This window comes from Pezoporus wallicus, unplaced genomic scaffold, assembly GCF_028554395.1.
Source record: "Pezoporus wallicus isolate ANWC-B61680 ecotype Strahan unplaced genomic scaffold, APGP_CSIRO_Pwel_v1 contig_6354, whole genome shotgun sequence".
Lineage (NCBI taxonomy): Eukaryota > Metazoa > Chordata > Aves > Psittaciformes > Psittacidae > Pezoporus > Pezoporus wallicus.
Genome location: NW_026638688.1, coordinates 4,076,790 through 4,102,379, shown reverse-complemented (window position 1 = coordinate 4,102,379; position 25,590 = coordinate 4,076,790). Strand labels below are relative to the sequence as shown.

The window sequence follows — 25,590 nt, the reverse complement described above, 5'->3', positions numbered from 1 at the left end:
AGGAGGCAAGAGGTGGCTCAGAAATGGAAAGGGTCAATTGAAACCTGACAACAAACATTCATTGATTTGATTTTTAGTTTTTAGAGAGGAAAAAAGACTCTTAATGATGACAATAAGCTAGCAGCTTACATCTGAGTCTGAGGAAACTAAGAAACACATTTGTCTGGTTTCACTTGTATTAATGCCAGACCATGGCGCATTGTCGAGCACACTGAGCTGTGAAGAATGGCTAGTAGGATTTGATTTGGACAGACCTAATAAATGTGGGCATGAGCTGGTCCTCTCCCCAGCTGCCTCCATCAGCACAGAGCACTGCAACTTCTCACTTGTTTTCAGCCTGGCACATCATGCCTAAACTAGGCAGATACCCAGACAAGTGAGGACATCGGGACAGAGCAATTAGGTTCTTTGGCAGCTGCACTAATCCATTTGCATATTTGCAGCCAGCTCCCAGTTTTCTGATAAGTCTGCAAATCTTGTTTCTTTTGCTCTTGCAAGTGCTTTTGTTTATGCTTCGTTTCAATTATATTGCTGTGAGATTGAGTGGGGATTGTAATAGCAGCCTTGGGTTTGACAGAGCATCTCTGGCAAAGACCTTTTAAACTCATCTGTGTATTAGTGTTTTTTCTCTTCTTACTGTTGTATCAACAGACTGATCTGCAGACAACAGCATAGCTCCAGAGACAGGATGTCTGAGTCTAGATTAAGAGATAAAAGCACTTCGAGGCACCTCTGTTGGGTGGTTTTACTTTCTCTCTAATAAGCAGGCTGCATCTTCAGAACCAAAACTGCCTCAGCTGGTTTTGAGATGGCAGGATGCTGATGGTCTCATGTGTTGCTTCTTTTCCCTTGCGTTTGTCTAACACTTTTCATCCCTGGTCCTGACTGGGTTGGATGCAAGTGAACAGTTATCTCCTGCTTTGCAGATCGGATAACTGAAGCAGAGAGAGGCAAGTCTATAAAGAAACGGGGACTCCTGCTCCTTGACTTGCTTTCCAAACACACACCGTGAACTGCTGTGGAACAAGTTAGAGCCTGGGAAAGACTTTTAATGGCTGGGACTGTGAAGCCATGGAATGGGGAGGTCTTGGAATGGGATGGATCATAGAGGACTCTTTACAATAGAGGGTAGACAAATACCCATGAGGAAAATTTGAGGCAGACCCTGGCAGTCTCCCAGGGGCTCTCTTGAGATTCTCATCAGCAAAAATTTCCATCATTTTTTCCCTTATCAATTTTACTGTTTTTTTTCATGCCAGCTTGAGGGCAGCCCATCAGCGTGGTGCAGAAAATGTGATACCACCTACCTGATTCTAGTAGTTAATTAAGGACAATTTTTAAGTGTCTTTGGTCTTGTCATCACAGTCACCTTTATGTTCCTTTCTAGTGCATCCTGTGAGGTGAAATCTTTGCTGTGGTACCCCAGCCTAAAGCTAGTAGAGTCCAGGCTGCAGGAGATGTGCGTCTATGTGAGGCATGCATGCTTGGATTGGCATCAGTCATGGTGAGTAAGAATGGAGCAAGGCTAAGCCTGAGATTAATGCTTTTTCCTTCTGAAAGGAATTTGCAGTCAGTCTGAGAAGCAGATGATTTTGAACACAGAGATGACAGAAACAAAAGAGGTGTCACTTACCTCCAGGCTAATGCAGGCTCTTGTTGGGGAATGCTGTTCTCTCTCTCTCTCTGATAAGCATACTTCACACCTCCCTGCCCACCTCCACCCAGCCCTCCCTGAGTCTTTTAAAGGGAGCTCAGACCAGTACATTGCTGTGTGAAAAGTGTTCAGTTGAGAACAACCCTTTTGGCTTAGGCCACCTGGCTGGCTAACAAAAACCATCTGCTGGGGTCAGCAGACTGTTAGGAGAGACACAATTCGTTGAGGTAGCCTTGCTTTCTGATGTGTGACCCTCTTTAGCACCTGAGCATATACTAAGGACTCTCCTGGGAGCTAGAGGCTGGGTTCAATTGACCATGTAGTGATGTTCTGCTGGGACAGATTTCAGCAGTGTCCTTCATGCTTTATGTATTACCTTATGATGCCTCCTCTTCCTTCTGAACCTGAGCAGCTCTTTGTGCTGCCGAGACACGAAGTTGACGGCAGCATACTCTAGCAGTGCAGAGAACACAAACAGCAAGCACACAGCCATCCAGATGTCTATGGCCTTCACATAGGATACCTAGGAGCCAGAGAGAGAGACTGAGGTGGGGTGGCTTCTTCACCAAAATGACTTTTTTGCTTGCCATCTTACATGTTACTCCCAAGGGCTTTGGAGGGAGTTGATCAAGATATGATGTGGCTGGCAGCTGCTCTTCTATACCAAATTTTAGCTCATTTACCATGAATGTATTATCAAGCCGTTGAAACTGTTCCTGGGATCTTAAGTAATTCCTTAGTTTTTAATTTATCCTGGTCTTCATGGTGATGTTTTATTTGTAAGGAAAATAGTAATCCAATCTGATCATACTAGAAGTGCTTCATAACAGGGAAATTCAATTCTGTTTTAAAAGTGTGATGGTCAAGTGAGTAAAAAGCAAGAATGCAGAGTGCATATCCATGTGTGGCTGTTGCAGGGGTTTGCAAGGTACAGATCTCTTGGCTACTGAGAGCTGTGATGGATCTTGGGGTGAATGCTGGATCTTAAGGGCTGTTTCGTTGCTAGACAGAGAAACATTGCTAAAATTGCAGGAGGAGACTGGAATTTGTTCTGCTTGCCCTTAAACTGGAATAGTCCAATGGCAGCTAAATGTCTCCTGGGTTGAGCAGGAGGATCTGTGTGCTTATTTGTGTGCTGTCCCTATGAAATGGACATTTTGCCCTTCTGCAAAGATAAATGTGTTCCCTACCTTGGGCAGTGATGCTCGAGAACCAGAGCTCTGCGTGGTCATAGTGAGCACTGTGGTGATCCCCAGGCCAACACGAGCAGGTGCAGCATCCATATTGATCCAGAAGGAAATCCAGGACAGAATGACAATAAGGAGGCTGGGAATGTACATCTGGATCAAGTAATAGCCCATCTGCCGCTCCAGGTGGAAACGAGCTTCTATACAGGTGAACTTGCCTGGGAAGGATGGGAGATACATGGAATATTACTGATAAAGCACAGTGAGCCTCCTGTTTTCCACTATTGTCTGGGGACTTTCCTTGCATTGCCTAGAACTGGAATCTTGTTAAAGGAGGAAATTAACAGCTGTTGCCCAGTTCTGGACTGTCAATGTACAACATCATCATAGCAAATAGTTCTTGGCAGTATGTCCTTTGTCACTTCAGTTTCATTTGCTCCCTTACGTCAAAGACAAAAGAAGGTGCTGGGAGAGAAGGTCCAGGCCAAACACCCTTGAACTGATGCAGATGTTCCTGAGGACAAGAGAGTTCCACACACTTGTGTCTGTTATCTTATTTGCTATATACATATATATATACACACTGGCAATGTATCTATGTGTATTTATATGCATGTAGCTGTGTAGGACAAGGCTTGTATCACAAGAGTGCCATCACACATAGCAAGAGACTCTGGTAAACTCAGCCCCAAGTTCCATTCTGATGAACCCAGCAGCTAAAGGTAACCACCACTGACCTGTGTTGTAGTGTTTTGTGCAGTATCTCAAGTCTTTTTCTTCTTTGAGGATAAACTGAGGCAATGTCAGCCCATCAGCAACTTGCACGGCTCCTTTTTCTTGCCACTCAAATATGAGATCATTCATTGTGTAGCCAACTATTGAGAGGAGGAGACAAATACCATGTGAAACACATACTAAACACTGATCTGGAAAGGGTCAGACTTGTACAGGAGATCTATGCTTGGAGGCAGGGACCTACCCTGGCCTTCTTTGGCAATGCTGTAATGAATAGCATTTGGGTTGAGGGAAAACTGCTTGTGAATGTGATAAAAGCCAGGGTAATGACTTGCACTGGAGCCGAGATGGTGTGCAATGAAACATCTGCAATAAATCACATTTTTTCTCGGATTTGGCTTTTTGAACTGTTTGCTGTTTTTTCCAACTTGACCTCATTCTCTGAAAGAAATTGCTCATCATCTTTCCCTCCTTTGGGATAAGCAACAGGTACAAGGGGCAAATGTTCACCCAGAGAGAAAAAAACCTATTTGCAGCTGAAAGCACTTTCCCCTTTTTCCTCCAAAGTGAAAGGCTAATGTAAATACCAGCAAGCCAGGGTGCCTCATGTGGGATCTTTTAAGGTTTGGCTTCCTTAGGAAATGTCACATGTGCTGAATGAATGGAAAATCCTGAGCAAGTGGTTCTTGAGCAAACCTCCAGTGAAGGCTGAACTGGGAATGGGTTGCAGCTGGGGAGGGAGAGGGCAGGGATGGAGATGTGCTCAGCACTCACAGCTTTCTAACTGCATGATGCATGTCTGTACGTCCATGGGGAAGTTCTTCAGGTCCATGGGGCAGGCCAGAGTCAACGTGATCCTGAGGAGAGAAGACAGTTTGTGGTACTGATGAGGGGGTGAACCTTCTCAAACACCCAGTGCTACAAACAGGTACTTTGCCCAAGACACACTGGTGTGCTTCAGGAATGACTGATCATTCACCTCTTCCCTGCCTGTGTTTTCACATGTGCTGTTGGAAAGCATCAGAAATGCTGAGCATTTGGCTCTGTGATATAAGTGCCAGCAGTTGCCTGCTGCAGATGGCATTTCATTGTAATGTTGTGCAGAACAAAGAGTTCCCACACCAGTTTGCTGCTTTGGTCTTCATTCCTTGCCTTAGGTTCACAACTGTCTGGATTAGCATCAAGCCTAAACCCATTCCCTGGACACCCCAGGTGTGTTTCTGGAGACTGGGACTGTTTCAAAATCTTTGAACAAAACATTTCTCTGTCAGAAAAGACAGAGAATTTTGCTCAAAATCACACATTGTTCTGGGGGAAAAGGGAGACTTCAGTGGGAAAGGCTTTTCTGCAGGGAAAATGCCCTGTGGTGAGTCAAAAGAACCTCTGTATCTTCCTGAATAACCTCTGTATCTTCCTGAATTCCTGCTGTGCGTCTTGCAACCCCAATTTTTTTCTCTCAAGCTCCATTTTCACTAGGTGCAGGCTGCATTTTCTGTGGTATATTGCTGTGCTGCCCTGTATCATAATCTGTACTCAAAGTGTTTGTTTGGTTCAACAACCTGATATTAAATGATTCGATTCTGATAGCTAGACTATTTGGTTTTATAATACTGAAAATGCTGTTCTTTGAAGTGTTGAGATTTTTCAGCTCTTTGCCTTGATGTGGAAATAGGGGAATCAGCTGGGGGCAACAGGAACTCGATTTTTCTATCATCAGGCTTACGAGAAACTTAGCAGGAGGGAAAGGTACTTTAACTTGAATCCTAATGTTGGAAGCAATTCTCTGCTTGAGTTTAGAGGCGTGTTGGGACAGAAGATGTGACAGCAGAAAGAATCAATCTGCTCCAACCAGTTTCCTCTTTAAGCAACTGCATTAAGCAACTGCACTGTATTTAAACAAACACCTTAGCGTAGAGAGTCACCACCAGCCTTTGCCCACTTTGTTTGTCTCATCACATCTCTGGCAGGGGACTCCACCTCTGATCAATCAGTGAGAGAAGCCTTCCATTACGTCTTCAGACAAGCCCCTTGAGAAGAATTTACTGTAAATGTGAAATGGGTGACTGTGGCTATGACAAGGTCTTCAGGTGCTGAGCACATGTTGGACAAGTGTGTGCTGAGAACGGGTCAAAGAGTGAAACCCTCAAGGATGATTTTGGGTGAACCCAGTTCTGAACATGCTAAGCCTTGCAAATAGTAGTAGCAAAAAGCGAGTTAGAAAATTGCAGAGCACTGGAGATGGAAACATTTTTTAAAAGGGAAAGACTGCTTTTCCTTTTAGAAACTTTGCATTTACATTGTGCTCTTCCACCAAGAATGCCCTCTTTCTTTTTGGTTTTCACAGGGAAACGTCCTTAAAAAGAAGCCTATATATTCATCTGGAGATGAGGGAGATGGGAAAGCTCTTTTTTTTAAAACAAGAACCAAAGGGTTTTCAAGTTTTTGCCTTGAAAAGGAGGATCAGTCACATTGCTCCATGTGCCCTGCTGAGTTATTGCCCTGTTTTGCAGAGGATTCCCAGCATTGGGGTGACCCAGTATTCTCCCTCTGTGCTCCTGCAAACCCACCTGGAACAGGACCCTGTGCCATGCTCATTGCCAAGCTGGTGGTGGCAGTTTTACTGCCTGCCTGATGTTAGAAATGAAGAAATGTGAGGTTTCCACATTCAGCCAATGTGCCTGGCAATGTCTTACTACTTTGGCCATCAGGGAGGTGGTCTTTGTGCTGGAACCACCTTGATGTTTGATGGAGGCTGTCTGCATTGCAGCATTAAGCTGTCTATTTTCCATTTTTACAGCTCCATGCTGTTTTCGATTCCCCATGGATGCTGCTGGGAGCTGCAGTGTGAGAGGGGGTGTGTGTACCTCAAATTTATGTTATACATGAGGTGAAGAGAATCTTCGACATAGACTTAAACTTTCCATCTTTAGGCTCATGAAGGTTGAACTTCATTTCACTGGTTTAAAATAAAGAGTGGATGGGGTTGGAAGTGAAGTACTTCCAATTTGGCCAGGGAAAGCTGCAGCTTACCTGGTCTGTTGTCAATCATCAGCATGAGGTTAGATGGGAGACCTCCAGAGGGCCCCTTCCCACCGTGTTGCTATGGTACTGCTAATTGTATGATTTCCTATTTTTAAAAGACCTCATTTTTTTTTACCCAGTGCCATGCTCAAGGTCCATGTTCTCATTTCAGGCTTGAACAGTGAGAGTTTAGCTCTGTCCTCCCCTACCTTGGTGGAGCTCTTCTCATGGAGTCACCTCACCTGATGCTGTAGAGGACGTTGCCATTTCTGGAAATCCTCAGAAGCTTGTTGTCTGTGGTAATCTCATGGAAATGGGCCCCTTTCTCATTAGCAAAGAACAAGTCGGGTTTCCAGATGGAGTCCAGCATAGAGGGGTCCAGGTCCAGGGAGTCATCAGGGTATTCATTGTAAGCCAGCCGTGGGTCATTCCATTGCTGTCGCAGGAAGATGTTCACCCTGTAATCCTGTGCAGTGTAAGCAGGGAGCAGAGAAACGCTATTAGTGCTCAGAGGAAGCTGGAAGTGCTAAGAGCTGAGGAGCATGTACTAAAATCATTGTCAAAACCAAACCGTGTTTAGGCCTATGTTCTCAAGCTGTGGCAAGCATTTTGGGCACCATTTCTCAAGGAGCTGCTGTTTTTAGCTTTGTAGCTTACAGCTATCTCATAGCAGGAGCAGCTGCCTACCCTTGCATCCCCCTGTCACAGTAATTGTCAGCTGTGTGTGAAGTGTCAAGACCTCTAGTCTGAACCCTGGGGCTGAAGAAGTGATGCTCAGTTGCAGAGGTTGTTGGTGTCAGCAAGAAAACTGTTGCAGAGGATTAAGGGGAAAAGGAGACCAAAGGCAACTTCTTTTCAGTGTTGAACCATCCCATATTGAGTCTATTGTGTCTATCTGTGTTTCCTCTAGACTTGTGAAAAGAAAAGGCACAGTGAGACAGGCAGTCCATGGAAGGGATATTCCCTGTGCGACCACTAATATAAGGGTAACTCATACAAACTGATGGGAGCAGCTAGCCTTGGTGAGCGTACGTGAACTTGAGAGGGATGTGCATGAAGTCTGCTCTCCTAATCCTAAGCGAGTGTTCTGGATTCCCTCTATAATGTCAGGCTGCCATAAATGCTACAGATTTTATAGGATGGCCATCTTTAATTGAAGCTGGTCCCCTAGCACTTTGCAAAATGATATCTGCCTCATAACCATGTGTCTTACAGCTCCTCAGAGCTCCCCAAGCCAAGGCTGGCTGCTGAGGTCCAGCTCAGACACTCTCCTGGATAATTAAAGGTAGATTCTTTTCTCCCTGTCTGACCAATAGCTTCCCAGGGTGACCTGCATGCCCCTTTTCTGCTGACTTCCACATAAGAAAGTGAACCAACAGAATTAAATGGGAAGAGGACGTGCCAGCTATCAGGAGAGGGATAAAGGCTCCGTGTCAATAAATTAATTGACATTTACCAAGTATAGAGGCAGACTGTGTCTGAAGAGCAGCATATAATAAACCAATTTCACTGCCCTGGCCCAAACTAATAGTTGCTATCATGATGAAGAATTTCTTTGATGTCTTTCTAATAGTAATGTACTTTGAAGACTTTTATTAAGAGACAGTTAATGGAGGGTGTTTCACATGCCTGCTGGTATCTAATACTTGCTGTAGGCACCAGGAACTTTCTTTCAGTGAGATTATTTGGCACTTCTCAGAGGATATGCCTGATTCTGCCATCAGGTCTGTTCTTTCCATCTGGAGAACACAAAGCTCTGGGCTTGAAAAGGTGCATGTAGAGGAGAGTCTTTCTGATGTTGCTGCCTCAGGCACTCTTTTGACTATGAACCTGCAGCCTTTTATCCAAGAGGATCTGACTCTTGTGGAGTCCACTGGAAGGCTGGGAGAGGATTGTGTCTTGACACGTGTTTTGGATGGGGCAGTCCATAGCCAAGCCCATGGTCTAGAATGTGTTTCAGGCCACTTAGTGCCATCTGCACCCTTGGAGCACAGAAGCTGCTAATGACATTAATGACTGTGACAACAACAAATGGACCAACAACTTGATGCTAAAAGGAGCAAACCTCTGAAAATGAAAAAGAGTTGCAACACTCTCTCCTTCTGCTGATATTCTAAATGTCATCTTCATAAGTGCATTTCTCTGACTTAATTATTCATCTCTGCTGACCCTGCATAATGTGTCTTGAGAAAATGTGAATAGCTGTGGACAGGAACCAGTGCCTTAGCGCAGGACTGGCAAGTCCCACACATCTGAAAAAGGAAAGCAACCCTGAATTTCCAGCTCCCATGGCACACAGCAGCTCCATGAACAACCTGTACACTTTCAAGTCTCCCTTTTCTCTGTGTTAAGACCTGTCACCACTGCAGTCAAGGGAAATCAATGTTACTGACCTAACAGGTAGAAAGCAAAGGTTGTTATGTTTATTCAGCTAGATGCTAGCAGGTCAGCTCCAGATGGGGACTTATGTCGTGTACAACACAAATTAAACTCATGTTTGGAAGAAACTTCAGTGGTAGCTGCCCAAAAGTGTTCTCAGCCTGAGTGTTGGAAGCAGGGGAAAAAGGAGCCAGTTTCCCTGCAATAGCTTGTGTTGATGCAGATAAGCTTTGTTGCTGGAGTAAATACACTGCTTCAGCTCCAAACCTTGCTGAAAGGAAAGGGTAGAAGGGAGGTGTAGTGTGGTTTACGTTGCTACCACAGCAGGCATAAGAGGCCACAGACAGAACGACTGCCATAGTCTTTGTCACCATGATGAGGGATCTTAATCACATGCTTGTGGGACAAATGAAAATTAACTTCTCACAGGAGATGGGTGTGAGAAGGCTCCTCCTAACTCATCTCCAGAGACCAAGCGTCCTGTACTCATGTCCAGGGGCATGTCATGAATGTACAGTGTGAGACATTGCACTACCCTGGACCAGGAGATGCTCAGCAGTGTGGTGAGTAACTGGTGCATGCTACTCTTTGTGCTCTTCCTTTACAGACAAGTGTTTGCAGTGGGTATGTTTTGCTTTGGAATACAGACAACTGAGCATTTATGTTGTGATATACAAAAAGGCAAGGACAAAGAAAGAGAATACATGGACTGAATGCAATACTCTGGTTTGCCATTTTACAACATTAATATTTCACCTATGTGAATGTGTGCTTATGAAGAGCTTCCTTCTCAGTGAGTTTATTCCACAGTCCTAGCCTGGTCACTGACAATGGTTGTTTTCTCCCAGATGCCTTTTCCTTTATGACAAACAGCTGCATTGCACTGCAAGATTGAAGTTGCTGAGCAGCCTTTCAGGTTTTTTGTGTCCAGGCTTATTTGAACATAATTGTAAATACAAGCACGTGACAGCAAAGTGGATATGGCACTGCCCGAGGAGCCAGCAGAAGGCATGGGGGTATGTCTGTGGCTGTGCCATTGCCTAAGATAAGGGTCACAGTATTTTGTTACCAGCTAAAGGATCCTGAGTGTTGAAAGCTGTGTGCCTAGGCATTGCAGTCAAGCTGAAAAGTGATGAGCCAAACAAACACTCATTTGTTGGCTACCTGGAGATATATGGCATTTCTCCTGAATGCTATTGTATGAGATCTTAATTGGCCTCACCAAGAAATCAACAGTTATTCCTAAATGATGGATAAAATGGACCAATTTCTGATGTGAACTTTCTAGATAAAAAAAAAAAGGCTTTACTGGGGCTGCAAACTCAGCAAAAAAAAAATCTCTTTCTCTATATCCTTATTACTTGCATTCCTCATTTGTGTGCCTATCACATCCAGGCATTGATTATCTTGTGCAGCCTGTTCCTCTGGCTGGCTTGGGAATGAAGAACAGCAGCTCTGTGTTGTGAAGGCATTCAGGAGCTTTGCAATTTGGCACAAAGGCATTTCACTCCCCAGGGTGAAATGACAGAGGGTAGGAAGAAAGTGACTGAGGTGATCAAAGTAGTTCAGTTTGATAATGCTGAGATGTAATTCTGCTTAGTGACCTCGCAAAGGAGCTGAGGAAATGGAAGATCATTTGAGACCTTCCCTTCCCAAGACACCACAGTCTTGGCAGCTGATGAGGTGTGAGCTGGTGAGAGCAGCAGTAGGCTGGGGGTAGCGCTGTGAGGAAGGGATGGAGGCTGTCAGGAATAGGTCCCAGCTCCTGACTCAGGGGTTCTGTCAGACCACATTCTGCTCTCTTTGGTGAGAGGCTGCACTTTGATACATCTACATCTTGCTGATGGAAAATACCAGGGTAAAGACTGAGCTCCTTCAGGTGGGGATTCTGTTACCCACCTGGACAGCAGAGCACAAGGGGCTTTATTAGCATTGAGTTAATTCTCTAGAAAGGGAACAGCAAAACTGTTAAGGCTACTTGCCTTGCAAAAGAGCGCTGCAAGAGAATGACTGGGGAAAGAAACAGCAAGCACCCACCAACCCTTTCCGCTGCAAAAACCCCACAAACAAAGCCCCCACACACCAGGAGCATATTAACTTGGAAGGGTTAATAAGGGACCTTGTTACCCTGTCACAGCTGTAGCCAAGAAACCAATTTGCAGCCTGGTGTTAAAGCTACACCTGGGTAGGGAAGAAGGTGTCATGAATAGCAGTTGTGTTGAAGGTGTTGCTGGTGAGGAGGAAGAAGACTGGTGCTTGAGGAAGGCAGGCAGGTATGCAGGCATGTGTGTGTTGAGGGGTGGGAGCAGTATCCTGATGTTTAGTAGATGTGGGGTTTTGTGCTGGGAACCCAAAAGGGGGATGTTTTCAGGTTTCCCTATAAAAGGAGGGTGAAAGTATATGTCTTTGGGCCAAGGATGGGGCTGCTGGGAGATGGATTGTAGCCAGCATCCTGAATTTGAAGTTCAGGAATCCACTATTGAGGTCTTGGTCTTCAGCTTTTTGTGTGTATTTGAATTATGGTTTTATTGTTGTGTTTTTTTCCTTCTCCATTCACTGCAAAACTAAGCTACAAGAGCATAGGTAGTAAAAAGACTGCAAGTCTAATATTGAAATTGTAGCAGAATGTGCGATGTTGTGAAAAACCTTTTCGTTTTGTGTTGCATGAATTGTTATGTGCTCATCATCTCTGTGAGACTGATGGTTGGTTTTAAGAATGACTGACTGCAGAAAACTGAGCTCAAATCCTAGCCTTTGTAGCAGGCTTTCTGCACTGATTGTGCATCTTCGTGTCTTGGGGTGTGTGGGTCCAGTGTTAAATGTGTGACCCATATGCTCAATCGGTCATACTTGCTATTTGCTGCACTGTGGCTTGTGAGGCTGGAGCGAGCTGCTCAGTCTGTTTTGCAGGGTGGTTTATCTCATTGTAAATATCACATGCAGATGTCTCTGAAAAAAATATTTAACATTTGGACAGTTGTAGCCTCCAGCTCCTCCTGTCCTTAGGAGACGCTGCGAGACCAATTGTAACTGTGCTGCGGCTGGCTGGAAGGTCACATTTGGTTTGCTCCTTTCGGATGGGGTAACTATGGCATGAAAGCAGCAAAAATAAATTTGCACGTGTGCACTGTGTCTAGGGGAGCCTGTGCTGACTGTTTTGTGGTGTTCTTCCTTTTACACTCTCATTTGCTGTGTGTAGGTCCTTTTTAAAACATGAGATTATAGGAGGAGCCATGTTGATCACTGAATTCAGCTCTTAGCAAGTCTAGGTGATGGTATAAAAAAACTCCTCTATACGCCTTCTCTATACAAATGCTTCCATGTAACTGCCTAAGCTAGTGAGTGTGCCATGAAACTGCAGCTTCCATTAGAAGAGAGATTGAGGACATTGCTTAATTTCAAACTTCCTGTTATAGGAGGAAATCTGTTAGATAAAATGCTCAAGTAATGCTATTAGTTGTGTCGTGATACGAAGACAAACCAAAGCTGGTGCAGTTTTAGTTTAAACCAAAACCCTCTTCCCTAAGAGCATGACTTCTGTTTCATGTTGAATAGCGTTTGTGGTTTTGCTGTAGGTTTCATACTCTGATAGACTTGGTGGGGAAGGTGTTTATGCTTTCGAAGAGCAAAAAGGAATTTAACAACTTACGACTGGGGGTTGCTTGGTGTTCCTAAAAATAAGCAGGTAGGATGGATGCATCTTGTGTTTGTCCTCTGGAATTTCTTGCTGTTGTTTGCACTATTGCAGTAATACTTTAGGATGGAAGGAGGCTGTCTGCACTTGTTTGGTAGTATCCTTCCCCTTGAAGGATACACTGGGTTCATGAGGATGTGTTCCCATTTGTAGCTTCTCTTGTCCTTAGAGCTGATTGCAAGTGAGGCTGATGGATAAAGCTATGAGCTGCAATCTAACATAAATGTCCAATCAATTATGTGCACTACTAGAGGCTTTTATGTTGGGTCTCCGGTTCTGCAGGATGCTTAAAGGAGTTTATTTCCCTTGCTTTAAGTCAGCTCTGCTTGGGGGAATTCAGTTTGGTGGATGACTTTGTTTATCCTTGCAGCAGTTCTAGATCTCAATTTTTTTGCCTTGTCCATTTTGAACATTTATGAAGCACACGTCAGCTTTCTCCCCACTCTGGGATGTCTATGCCTCCTCTCAGCCCTCATTATTCTCCCTTCTGAGATTTGTAGGCCCAAGTGGCTCCATTAAATGCCTCTTTGCTCTATTTTCCTGTAGTCTCTTCCTCTACCTTTCGTGATGCTTCAAGCTGTAAGTGAGCATTCACCTCCAGTTTCTCTAACCCTCTGCATGATTTACACTGATTTGTGAGATTCAGGCAGTGTGAACATAAATGGTAAGTGGTATTTTCTGTGGAACTAACAGCCTCACTAGAGAGACATATTAAAGCCTTCTCTAATTGTGTGTGTGATGTCCTTAAAACCCTAAGATTCTTCTCTCGCAGGGATCAGTGCAATAATAACCAAGTATAAGATGATGTAGTACTCAGAACCTGAACCTGACCAAGCTTAGGATGCCTAATGGTTGAGGCTTAAACCATAATGTTGTTCTTGCTCTTCTGGCCAGTGAAGCAGCTGTGGAATGTTACAAGCAGTCTCAGGGGTCAATCACAGAGTACTGCTTTCTTAATGGTAAAATGTTGAATTGCTTCCTCCCCCCTCCCCAGCTGCCCCCCTTCCTTCACTCCCCCCAGATAGTTGATCACTTGTTTGAATTCAAAGCAGTCAGGTCTGTCTCCCTTCATGGCAGGACCTTCTGCCCTTCCCAGAATCTGGTGGGAGCTGATGCTGCCTGTTTGACCTGATGCATCCTCAAACACTGGGGAGGGACTGGCTTTTCCACAGAGCAAATCCCAGGTTAGCAAATCCCAGAGACTGCTTTAACTTGCTGAGATCTCGTTTTTAGATGTTTCAATACTTGTGTTGCTCGTGCTTGTCGGTGTTTACAAGCAGAATTGCTGTCCCCAAAGAAGCGCATTATATTAGGTTGTGTGCAATGCTGCGTCAGCCTGACATCTGGACTAGCTTGTCAGAGCTGGCTTGGGTATTTCTAGACAAAGCAATGTGCCCACAGGGTGTTTTTTGGGTTCCCATGGGAATTCTTTCTATGGAAGATAGACTATGAAATGAGTGGCATCTGGTGAGGATAGCAAGTCCCTGCAGCATGTCTTAGAGGTGAACTGCATATCTTTCTCGTGCTACTCTATGCTGATTTTAAGAAGCATCTTGTTTACAGGGTTCCTATGGTGCCTTTGTATGAGTGCTCCAATGCATCTTTCTTGCAATGTAGAACAGATATATTAAAAAACATGTAGTGTGCTCTCTATGTTACCCAGGGATCCCTCGTGGCCTGCCTCTCTCCCCTGCACTCTGAATCATCTTTGTACAGGAACAGAGTATTTACTGTCCGTAATGCCAAACGTAACATCCAATAAAACAGTACATTAGGAATGGATGTGTATTTTGTTTCTAGTTTGTTCTTTTTTGCTTTATATACAAATGAATATACTTCTCCTCTATGAGCGCTGCAATCCAACTGTGAAAATGTGTTTCTTTGTGCTTGAACAGAGTAACAGATTTTTTTCTACTATTCTAACAGAGCTATCCCCAACCCCAAACAATTTCCAGACAAAGGATTTTGTGTCATAAAAGACTTACAACCCCAGCTATGTATCTGTTTACTCCTCTGACAGTGGCATGCATGACGAATAACTTGTTCAGGCCTAGGGGTGTGATCTATATGTAAAGCCTATAACATCCTGCCTGAAAGCACAAAACACCTGGAGTCTTGCCTTCTTAATTCAACATCTTTCTAGAAAAAGAATTGCCAAAGAGTAATTGAACACCATCTTTCTGGATTAACTTTCATTAGCACAGAGGTAAGGCGCTGTACCTCCAGAGATTTTCCTTTGCTATTCACCGGTTATGTCACAACCAATCTTTAATAGTTTACAGATGGAGTAATTATCTCCTGTTCTAGTGGTCCTCTGCTCCTAAGGTCTTGCCAATTAGACACAGCCTTTAGCCGTGTTCGCTGATTTTTGTCTGAAGTGAGCCTTAACTTGCAAATATTGGGGGGCTTTATATTTTATTTAAAAAAATCACTGTCTACAGAAGACTTTCTTCAAGAAAGTAACCCAGTAATTCTTGTGGTCTCTGGGAATCTGGTGCAGACTGAATGTGAGCTCAGCTGATTTCCCTTCACACAGGGTTGATTCATACTTGTGGATTTATGGGTATTTCAACAAAAAGTGTCTGCAAATGTCTGAGCTTGGAGCCTTAAGCAGACCTTCAGAAAAGACTCTTTGTTTCCTTTTCTGACCCTTTTACTTTGCCTATATGGTGTTTTTGTAGGGATGCAGGTACAGACTGTGATCCTCAGCTACATGCAATGAGAGTCTTTTGTGTTCACCATTAATTTATTCTAAGCTTAGATAAACTTGGAAACACTGAGACAATGTTTTCCTCTGGTCACACTAAAGAAGAGGGTGATGCTGCATTAGCTGGGAGTGCAATGAGGCTGAGCCAGTAGCTGAGCAGCTGTGCTGTGATTTGTACTTACCATAGTTGTTTCTGCAATTGAACCAAAGCTGTTGATGAAAATGTTGCAGCTGACATTCACTGGTGGGCCTGCATGACAAATACAGATTGGAACAGTTTACTGTGTGCTTAGAAGACAAAATATTTCTACTCTGTAGTGTTAAAACCTATTGTGGGAACAGGGTGACTGAGGGGTGAGATACAAGAATGGGATCTGGATGACCCAGCTTACTCGGTTCTGATGCCAATTTGACATCAAACAATTCTTTTGTTTCACCTCTGTTCCCTTGTTTGGGACTGTGTTTATATATCTGTTCTGTGACTTGTTTTGATGAAAAGGAATAGATCACAGCCAGCCAAGACAGCTTTCTAGCTATCTTGGCATTGCTGTATGCGTGGCAAGCTCACCTTGAACATGATAGCAATGTAACCCAGAAAGGAGATGAGAGGCTATCGTCAGACCCTCTTGTTTAGAGTTCTATACTTTTAAAATACTGATATAAATCATCTAAATGATCCTGAACTAGGGCTATAAGCTCCCTTCAGAGTCGGTACAGAAGCCTGTGTTGTAGGGGTCAGGCTGGGTAAAGGCATAAGTACCCCATATAGTAATAGTGCTGTCTGCTAAGTCTCACATCTGGATAGGAGGCTTCAGGGCTCTGCCAATGGAAGTTCTTTGGCTGTCTTGTTTTGGGAGAAGGAACTCCCAGGCTTTAGGCCATGCTTCTCCTGGGCTTTATTTTCTTTCAGACAGAAGCTTTGCTTAGCCTCCTTGTACTGAGGAAAGTTAAGGGGCTACCAAAGGAGGGGAGTGGAGATTAAGGAATTAAAAGGCTGTGGTTGAGGGCATGGGGGTTGGTCTGCTCATGTGATACTGGTGGCCACAGGTACTGTTATGACTGGAAGTGGATCGCAACATTGCCTGGTGAATCTGAGCTGAAAATGTTGCATTTGCACTGAGGATGATGCCAAGAGCTGCAGCTCAGCACAGGAAGCTGGAGAACATTCTGGAAGCAGAGCTGTGTCAGGTGCCTGGTAAACCAGTGTCTTGCCCACATAATGAGAAGATTTCTAGAGCCTTAGAGGGGAGAAGCAAAAGGGGTCTCTGTGCTGCCCAGTGTGTGGTGGGGGAAGACAGCCCAGCAGAGAGCAGAGGAGACTCCCCCAGGAATCAAGGTCCCCCTTTAATGCTGGGGGAGTTATATCATCTCTGTGACAGATGCTTCTGGGAAGATAACATCTATGGAAGCAGCAAGTGTGGATATTTAGATTATTCCCCCATTCTTTCTGGAAACAGGGATGGTGTCTGCATTTCAAACAGCCTGATGGCTCAGCCTGGCTGGGAGAGTGATGCTTGACAGGTGTAAGGCCACATCTGCAGTCTGGCGGTTGCTGCAACATAAAATACTGAGGGGTAGGAATGGCTTTAACGAGAGGCTTGTGCCTCTAATCAATGCAAACTTCCTCCTGTGTGGAAATTAATGGAATTTCCTGATTACTAAGTAACGTTTGGAGCTTTGCTTGTTCCTCTTCATTTCCCTTTCCTTTTCTCCTGTTTTAGCCTCTTCTGAAACTTTGTGCCTGTCCTCTGCAGGAGTAGGATTGCAGCCATGTAACAGTGATACTCTCTATGGCTGGGATTTTCTTGGTGTGAGTCCCAGGCAACCCAAGCAGGCTTCTGTCTAACCAGCTCCCAGCTAGCCATTTGCCAGCTCAGCAGCAGCTCTGTTCAATCTGTGCAGCTCTTCCTTCAGACTTAAATGTAGGTATGGGCTAAAATATCAGATATAAAACGATGCCTTTTCTATCACTCCCTTCACCAACTTGTTTTCTCTGAAAGGTTTATCCAGAATACTGAGCTGAGCTCCTGGATGACTGCATGTGCTCCTGGCAGACATGCATGGAGGATTTGGACTGTCTTGCCCCGATCTTGTGCTGATGTGAAGCTGAGCGTGGGATAGGGCTGGCCCAGTGCACCCTGAAGAAGGCTCTCTTTGGGCCACCTCTTGTTGAGACCCTGCACCCTTCCCACTGTGTCCAAGGGGACACAATGAGGATTCTACAGGGTTTGGTTGTTGTGTGAGGTTCTACAAACTTCCCTGCTTACCACTGAAGCATGCCAGCTCTGCAGTGGGGTGCAGCTGTGAAGCAATGTAGTTTACCAGCAGTGGGGTTGAGTACAGCCTGGGTGCGAGGTCCACTGTCCACCCTTACTGGATTCAGCCCTCTCCCTGTCAGAGTTGCTGGCTTCCTCCTCCAACCTAAAGCAAACCCCAAATGCTTCTTCCTTGTTCTCAGAATGTGAAGCCACAGCTAGGCCAGACCTTGCAGCATTTAAGGAAAAACTGCACTCTTTATGTTAAACTTCTCCTCCCCAGAAATCAATCTGATGTGGATTTTTGGTATTTTCATTTAGAACTAAGCCATTAAAATGCCCTTATGAGTTACTGCAGTTAATTGAAATGATGCGCTTTGAAAGCTACAACCCCAAGCTCTGTAAAACACCTCCTATGCCTCCTATATAAACTGGAGCCTGATTTATGTGTGGGAAGCTAAGCCAGCAAAACTGCCCTGTGGGGAAGGTGTGGTTCATTGAAATAAAACTGAAATTAAATTATCTCAAATAAAGCAATACAGCTGCTTCAGCAGGAAGATAATGTATACATTGCATTAAATATTAAAGTTTGGTTTCTTCTGTGTGTGCATAATTTAGTGGTAGGCAGGTTTACAGGGTAGTTTTTTTTAACTCTTTGTGGTTTTGGTTAAAACCAGCAGTGTTCTGTTGCCTTGCCGATTTCTAAGACATAAGACGTGTATTTGGGTTTAAAATCCCAGTATAGAGCTTGTTGTTTGCAGCTGTGTAGCAGGTGTTATTGGGATTAATAGGTCCTAAGAGTCCTGTGTTAGCACTGCCTGTGACTCTCAGGGGAGAAGGAATTGGTAGTAGGAAAGAAGTGAATGAAATGAGCATTGGAGAGGGCTGGACAGTGGCTGAGAGGGGGCAGGTCCCACTTTATACCTGGGTGTGATTCAAGGGAATAGTGCTGGAAAAACGAGCTCAGATAAAGAAAACAACAAAACCCCAGGGAATGGTGTGGGTTGTAAATAGACCCTGAAGATCATGCCATTCCAAGCCCCCTCCTATGGGCAGGGACACCTTCCTCTAGACCAGGTGGAAAAACCCACCAAAAAAAGTCCCTAAACCCAACCCTGTTAGAAGAGGTGTTTTGGGGAGTAAAAAGAGGCTCTGTTGCCTCTCCTAGGGTCTGTTCCTATGCTGCTTGGCTGCCAGTGAGTGTAGGGTGAACTGGGCAATTCAGGTGTGAAATGGAGCTGTGGGTGCTAACTTATAGCCCTTTTACTATGGGGATCGTGGTGGGTCAGAGCTGCCCTGGCATCTTGAGGGACTCCCTTTGGCTTCAGTGAGTCTAAGTGGGGAGCATTGCCCACTATTAGAAGGTGCTGTGAGCAATGACTGTAGGAGAAAAGCTTCAACTTCCCTCTTACCTGAGGTGTTCAGCTCCCTGCCAGTCACTGCTTGGTTTGGCAGGATCCCTGATCTCTGTATTGGAGATTTTCCTGCATGTAAAGCTGTTACAAGGTTGTTTCCATTCTGAGTAGAAGTCAAGTGCCTTACCAGACATCTAGGATATCCATGTGCCAAATCCCTCATTAACATATATATTTCACATGAATTAAGATTGTTCATATTCCATATACAGCTAAGGAGGCATTCATGAAGATTGCATGCTGTTTTCAGTCCTAAGTTGAAACAAAGCCACAAAGCAGGTTTTTATGCATACCTTTAAAATTTGGCCTGATCCTGGCATCATATCCTGAAGTTCGCCCCATCAACTTATCCAAGAAATCGGAAGGAGACATGGGTTTGGGGGCAGATCGTGCTGCTGCTTCAGCTTCTTTAGAGGCTGCCAGGCTGTGTGAGTAGAAAGAAAGAGATTTTTAGTGTACATCCCATACTGGGGAGGGTTTGGGGTCCAGAAACAGAACCCCTCATCTCATTCCTGCTGTGAGGCAAGATGGGCACCCATGTGAACTCCTAATGAAGCTGGTCTCTGCTAATATGTTTGACCAGACCAAACACCTCTGAATGCAGAATCCCAGCTGCCACCTGAGTAGCAGAGAGAGGATGAGTGGAGAAAATCCTTTTGCAAGTTCAGGTATAGCTCCTTGGCATGTCACTAAATTACAAATCTGAGCTCCACAGGTAAAATACACTCTGAGATTAGCCTTGGGCAGCAAGTTCTGCTTAATTACGTGGCAAATAGCAAGGAGCATATCTGGTATCCTGACAGCCCAATTTTCCCAAAGGCAGGTTGGATTGGAGCAATCTGGAATTCAAGGCTTAAATGAGTGTCATGTGTCTGCATAGCTCCTGCAGAGCCTGTGGGTCTGTAGGGGATAGATGTGTTTTTGCTTCCCTCTTGCTGGCCATTCCAGTATTTGCTGTTAGTACCTGCAATGCAGGGGTCTGAGCTTAATACAGCAACATGGTCTCTGGACTAGGAGGTGTCTGGAGTGTGACCATGAAACGTAATTCATGTTGGGTTGAGGATGAAAGGAAATAAAATGTTCTGGGGACCTGTATGGCCTCTGTGGCAGAAAGAGTGAAATTACCAATTTATCTGCAGAAGATGAAAATCTGAGGCTGGCAATGTGCCTTTGGACTCTGTGGGATTCCACAAGATCTACAGGGTGATGATTTGGGCTTAGGAAGTCTCTGTTGTTGCCATCCATGCAGGAATAAGTGGCCTCCGGTGCTAGGTGCTCATTCTCAACTTTGCAGAAAGATTTGATTTTCAAGACAGGAATAGACACTATTCAGCTCTTTCGTTATGGTTATATGGCTGCTACTCAAACACAGATCAGCTCCCAGGCTGAAAGTATAGTGTAAAATTGCCTAGATTAGCAAAATTAATATACCTATAAGTGACATGCAATGTGCTTAGGGCAAGAGCTGTCTCTACTTGTGGGTTCAGGTGCCTGCTCATGGTTAAAGTCTACAAGCCTTGTTGCAATGCAAATGCGTTAGCCAGAGAAAGCTGCTCAGGAGGAAGTGATGCTCATTGATTCACACTTCTGCAAACCCACTGAATCCTTTTAAAGTACAAAGGCTGTGTGGAAATCGTGAGAAACCACTGTGGCAGTGCAGCTGAGGGGCCTAAGCATGTTTGCAACAGGCACAAGATATTTAGCTATGCATGTTCTCACAAATGATGACACCACAGAGTCCTCTCGCAGCACGAGGATGTCATCTTGAACGTCTGCATCTCTTATCTTAAGAGACTGCAGTAGTCAAACCTGCTGTCTTTCAGAAGATTAGTGCTAAGTACTGACACAAGGTCTACCAGGAAGAATTTGGGGGTGCTTACTGTGCATGGCCTTGATGTGGCCTTGCCCTCAAAAACCTGTTCATACAGTGCAAGCTTGAGCTGAGACAAATATTGTCTATACAAGGCCTTGACAAGAGCATTTTAATGCACCAAGTTCCTCAGGACTTTAGAAACGGGCGGGATCCAAATGCACTTGGGAACCGTAATTTGAAAATCATGAGTCTGTAGTAACCTGTATTGCATTGACTCTCTTCTCTAGCATTAGCAACGATGGCTTGCCAAGCCTTGGTTTTCAATCCTGCAGACTCACAACTGCAGCCTGGCTGCTTTTGCATGCTGCAACTGAATTGAAGTTCTTTGATTACTAGACTTTTAACTGTTTAAAATGGTTTAATTTCTGCGATAGGGAGACAAATTCCAGATCACTTCCAGTGACAGCACAAAACTAAGGTTTCATTCACCTTTTATATGTTCACAATCCACTCCCACACTGGACCTGGCTGGTGCACACTCATGCTTGGAGGTGATCTGACATGGTGTGAATGTAGCTTTTACTGTAGCAGTGTGCCATTTCTTTTCTTGTCCCCATCTCCTCTCTAAGAAACTGTGCAAAGCCAAACCACTGTTTTTCAGGGGCAAATGGGGCTGTGGAATGGGTGATGTATTTGTTTGGGGTTTCTTTTCCTCTTAGAAGGAAAACAACAGGGTGCAATTGATTTGCAAACTCAGAAGAAGAATGCTGGGAGTGGGAGGACAATCAATACTAGGCTTGACTGCTGCATTCCAATAGAGTATCTGCATGGCAATGAGTTGAGAGAAAAGTTTTCAATTAAGCAGCAAATGACTTGGTAACCAGACTCCTGCCACTTCAGCAGCAAGATGCCAGATAGTGCAATACACTGATTTCTTATTAACTGTAGACTGGAGGAAGTATATGGAAGTGGAAAAGTTGGGGGGGGGAGGAGGCAGTACAAATCTAATGAGCATTAAGTGCAACAAGATAATTAGAAACTGCAATTTCCCTGGCATTCATTTTAAAAGTAAAAATTGGTGCTCATCCTTCCTGTAAATTCAGTGTTAAAGGCTGTGCTGAATAGGCTCCCTCCAGTCCCAATGAGTCTGATGTTTCTTGGGTGCCATTTTCTGATTGTTTCTGCATTGAAGCTGTAAGTGAATGAATTTCATGGTCTCAGTTCCTATGTGAAAGTACATATTTGGATAAATGGATCCTATAAGCATCTGGGAGAGGACCACTCTCTCGCAGCCCCACTGCTTTCTGCATATTCACACCCATCCCTTGAACAGTTTCTGTGAGCACCTTTAGGAATATGCTGCAACTGTGGTTTCCTCTCTCCTGGTGCATGTTTTGGAAGCTCTGGCTGCTGTGTGTTTTTACTGTGACCTAGGAATGATGAGTTCAGAGTTTCTTCCAGTTTCTATTTAGCTAGTAAATGTTTTCCTTACACTAGCAGTTTAGTTCCCCCCTAGATTTAACAAGAAAAGGCAATAAAGCAGGGGATGAGGGCATAGTAAAGCCTTTCCAGCAGCAGGCAGAGGTACCTACTCAGAAGTGAGAGTAGGAAATGCTGCAGGGAGGCTGTCCACCACTATGCTTTGGAGGGAACAGATTACATCTAGCACAGCCCTGAAATGGTCACTCTGGCTGTGACAACTGAGCTTTGCTACAGCAGCTTAGGTCAGGCAGCACCCAAAAAAGCTATCAGCTACTGCTCTCTTACAGCAGGTTAAGACAAACCTGAATGTGCTGCCTTGGGAGCTTTCTGGGATTTTCTACATCCCTTAGCTCTTACAGAAGCACCTTTGAACTTCCCATAAAAGTGTTCATCTCCTGGCCCAGCAGAGACAAGGGAAATTATTTGCAGTAGGAGAGAATTGGAACTTTAGGGTGAGTTGTTATGCTTTTCAGAGAGAAAATTTGTACTCTGAATAAGCAAAAGGATGCAAAACATGTAACAAAACCACTGAGGATGTAGTTTGCATTGGTGCAAGAGTGTTGTCTGAGCCAAGAGCCTCTTGGCGCATTTTAATAACAGCCATACAGCGGCTTATCTTATTTATGCTGGTGTAATTCCTAGTGGATCTGGCAGAGAAAGTGCTATCAGGCAATCATCACAGCAACAACAATGGGAAGGATCTCTTCAAAGGGTCGATGAACTATCATAATCTTCTGTGGTATTAATGCTGGCACAAAGGCAGGCACCACTGAGCCTCTAGGAGCTCCAGCCCACTAACAGGCATGTGAATGTGAAAGCTAGTGGAGATGAACACCCCAGGTACTCGGAACTGCTTTCCTTAAAATGGAGAAGTCAAGCTTTGCAGGTCATTTATTACTGGTTTCTCCCCCACTATAGAGGCACTGTTTATTTTTGCTTCAGCTAAACAGACTTGTTTTTCTTATTACAAGTTATTTGGTTTAGAAAGTAGCTCTTCTGCAGTGTGGACATGTTGGTTTGCTTAGTTCCCAGCTCCCCAGTTGGCTGTTTGTGCCTCCTTCCCCTATTTGTATGGCTCCTGTGCAACATTTTCATGCCTTTTTTTTGCTGTGCCCATGGTTGTCCATTTACTTAAGCCAAACATCACAAACTGCCCTGTTCTGGTGGAATGCTGATACTGAGACATACTAATTCCTCTTTCTTTTCAAAGGGGAATGATGAAGGAATTTAATTAGCACAGGGCCTCTATTCCCCTGTCAAATAATTTAAATTGTTAATCATTAATTCTGAGGGTGAAAAATAATGTCTGGCAGCAGAAGCACAAACTGTTGGAAAACAAGTGTTTGCAGAGGAAATGTTTCTCTGCAAAGTGTGGAAGGCTCAGGTCCCTGTGAAGGTAAACTGATGCAGCATCAGTGCCTTGAGAACAGCACTGAGTTATTCCTGTGCTTAGGTTCTTTGTATGTTGGGAAATAGATACCTGATTGCTTTACCCTCGTTCAGTGCTGCTCAGCAAAGGTTTCTGGAGTGGTTTATTTATTTTTGAAACACAATTCAAGCAAAAAGCTTGGCAGGAATGTGTTGCATTCTTCAAGTGTGATGTTTTCTGTGAGCAGGTATCCCAGGGGAGAGGGTTAACCATCAGGCCTTTGAGGTAGGCTGAGGGAACTGGCATAACTGTTTCTCTCATTACTCTCAAAGCCAGGCTAGAGCAGCATGAGATCCTGGGGACACAAGAGAATTAATCAACTTGGAGCCTGCTGGAGTCACTAAAACCGAGAGGTTTTGGTGTAGTCACAAAGAGTACATCTGATGGTTGGGTGTAGAAAGGCAGTGTTGTCCACGACTGATGAGTGTTAACCATGATAACTCTCCACTCTTCCTGATCATCTCCCTGGTTGCTGAGATGGTGCCTCTTGGGCATGGAACCCCCTGAGCAGGGAATGGAGCTCAGCAGAGCCTGCTCTGGATTTAGCTGCTGCTGATACTGCCTGTCTCCATCTTGTCCTCGGCAGGCAGAAAGAGGGAGGAGGGACAGATGAGAGATGCTCCAAGGGAAAGGGGCAGCTCTAAACTCTGTGTGCAGGCTGTTATTTCTGACTGCACATCGTGTTATCTGGAGGGAAATGCTGTCAGACTCCGGCCTGGGAAGGCTTGGCACAGACTGCATGCAGCCTTTTTTAAATGATTAGATTTACTATCAAAATTAATAGCACAATCAATATTGATACACAGTTCAATTAAAAAGGATGAAACTCATTGTCTGTATGTTTTTCTGTCACATCTGAATTCCTGTCCTACAGTGGTAGAGGTGGACAGCATAAAGAGTGGAAGTGTATGGGGAGAAGAGAGCTCTGATACTTAATTTTTGGCCTGTCATGGTGCAGAGTAAGAGCTCTGAATGTTTAAGATGTGCTGGTTGCACAGAACTGATTGCAATCCATGTGGTCATGCTCAACTGCTGGTAATTACTGTCCCTGCAGTGTGGTTATGGGGTGTGCTACAGGGGTGGATTTGCAGAACAGATTCTCAAAGGTGGGGAGGACACTTGGATTTGGTTGTTTTCTTAATTCATCTGAGATCTTATGCAGCAAGGTGCATGGAGCAGAGCTGGGTGTTGGGATAGGATAGGAAAATAATCAGTTACAGTGAAGCTGGTGAAATATGGACTCTGAGAACCTGCGAGAAAGCGATCTTGCTCTGAGAAAGAAATGGGCAATAAGCTGTGATTTATCTCTATTCATGGCGGGAGCAGAGGGATGGGAAAGAAAAAGTAGGCTTGTTAACGTTGCTGTCTCTGTCCTGGCTGGTTGTGCTCTGTTGCTGTGAGCTGCTTAAACCAATTCTAGCTTTTGCACCAGAAGTAACTGCATTGCAGTAGTGGCAGAATGTAATCAGTTAATGTTTTAACCCAAAGGATCCTGAAACACTCTGAGATCCTGCACAAACATGCTACTGCTTGTCCCTGTGGCTGTACAAGAGGAGAGGAGCTGGGAGGTGCTTTTCCATGAGCCTTGGGGAATTAACCCTCTGTGGTTATTCCCATCCAGAGAAAGCTTCAGCAACCTCACTGGAGTGAGGGGGAAAAAACTTCTGCTTCAGACTGCAGTATTCTGGTGTCTGTTCCACTGTCACGTTCCTGCAGCCCATGGATCCTATGCCATATGGCAAAACACCCTGTCCAGAACTATAAAACATCCCAATTACACTGATTAACTCTATGGAAAGACACCAGCACTTGGAACAAT

At 44.5% G+C, this 25,590-nt stretch overlaps 1 protein-coding gene across 2 annotated transcripts in view; it reads right to left on the bottom strand.

Moving 5' to 3' along the window:
• Positions 1 to 25,590, bottom strand: part of GLRA1 (glycine receptor alpha 1) — a 36,666-nt gene that overhangs the window by 1,657 nt on the left and 9,419 nt on the right. For both annotated transcript variants that reach the window (XM_057411934.1, XM_057411935.1), the window contains exons 2-8: positions 19,341 to 19,471; positions 15,560 to 15,627; positions 6,840 to 7,063; positions 4,351 to 4,433; positions 3,579 to 3,716; positions 2,845 to 3,059; positions 2,031 to 2,177 (exon numbers count right to left, since the gene is read on the bottom strand). In XM_057411934.1, the coding sequence (XP_057267917.1) occupies positions 2,031 to 2,177; positions 2,845 to 3,059; positions 3,579 to 3,716; positions 4,351 to 4,433; positions 6,840 to 7,063; positions 15,560 to 15,627; positions 19,341 to 19,471 (1,006 nt within the window). The remainder of the gene's footprint in view (positions 1 to 2,030; positions 2,178 to 2,844; positions 3,060 to 3,578; positions 3,717 to 4,350; positions 4,434 to 6,839; positions 7,064 to 15,559; positions 15,628 to 19,340; positions 19,472 to 25,590) is intronic.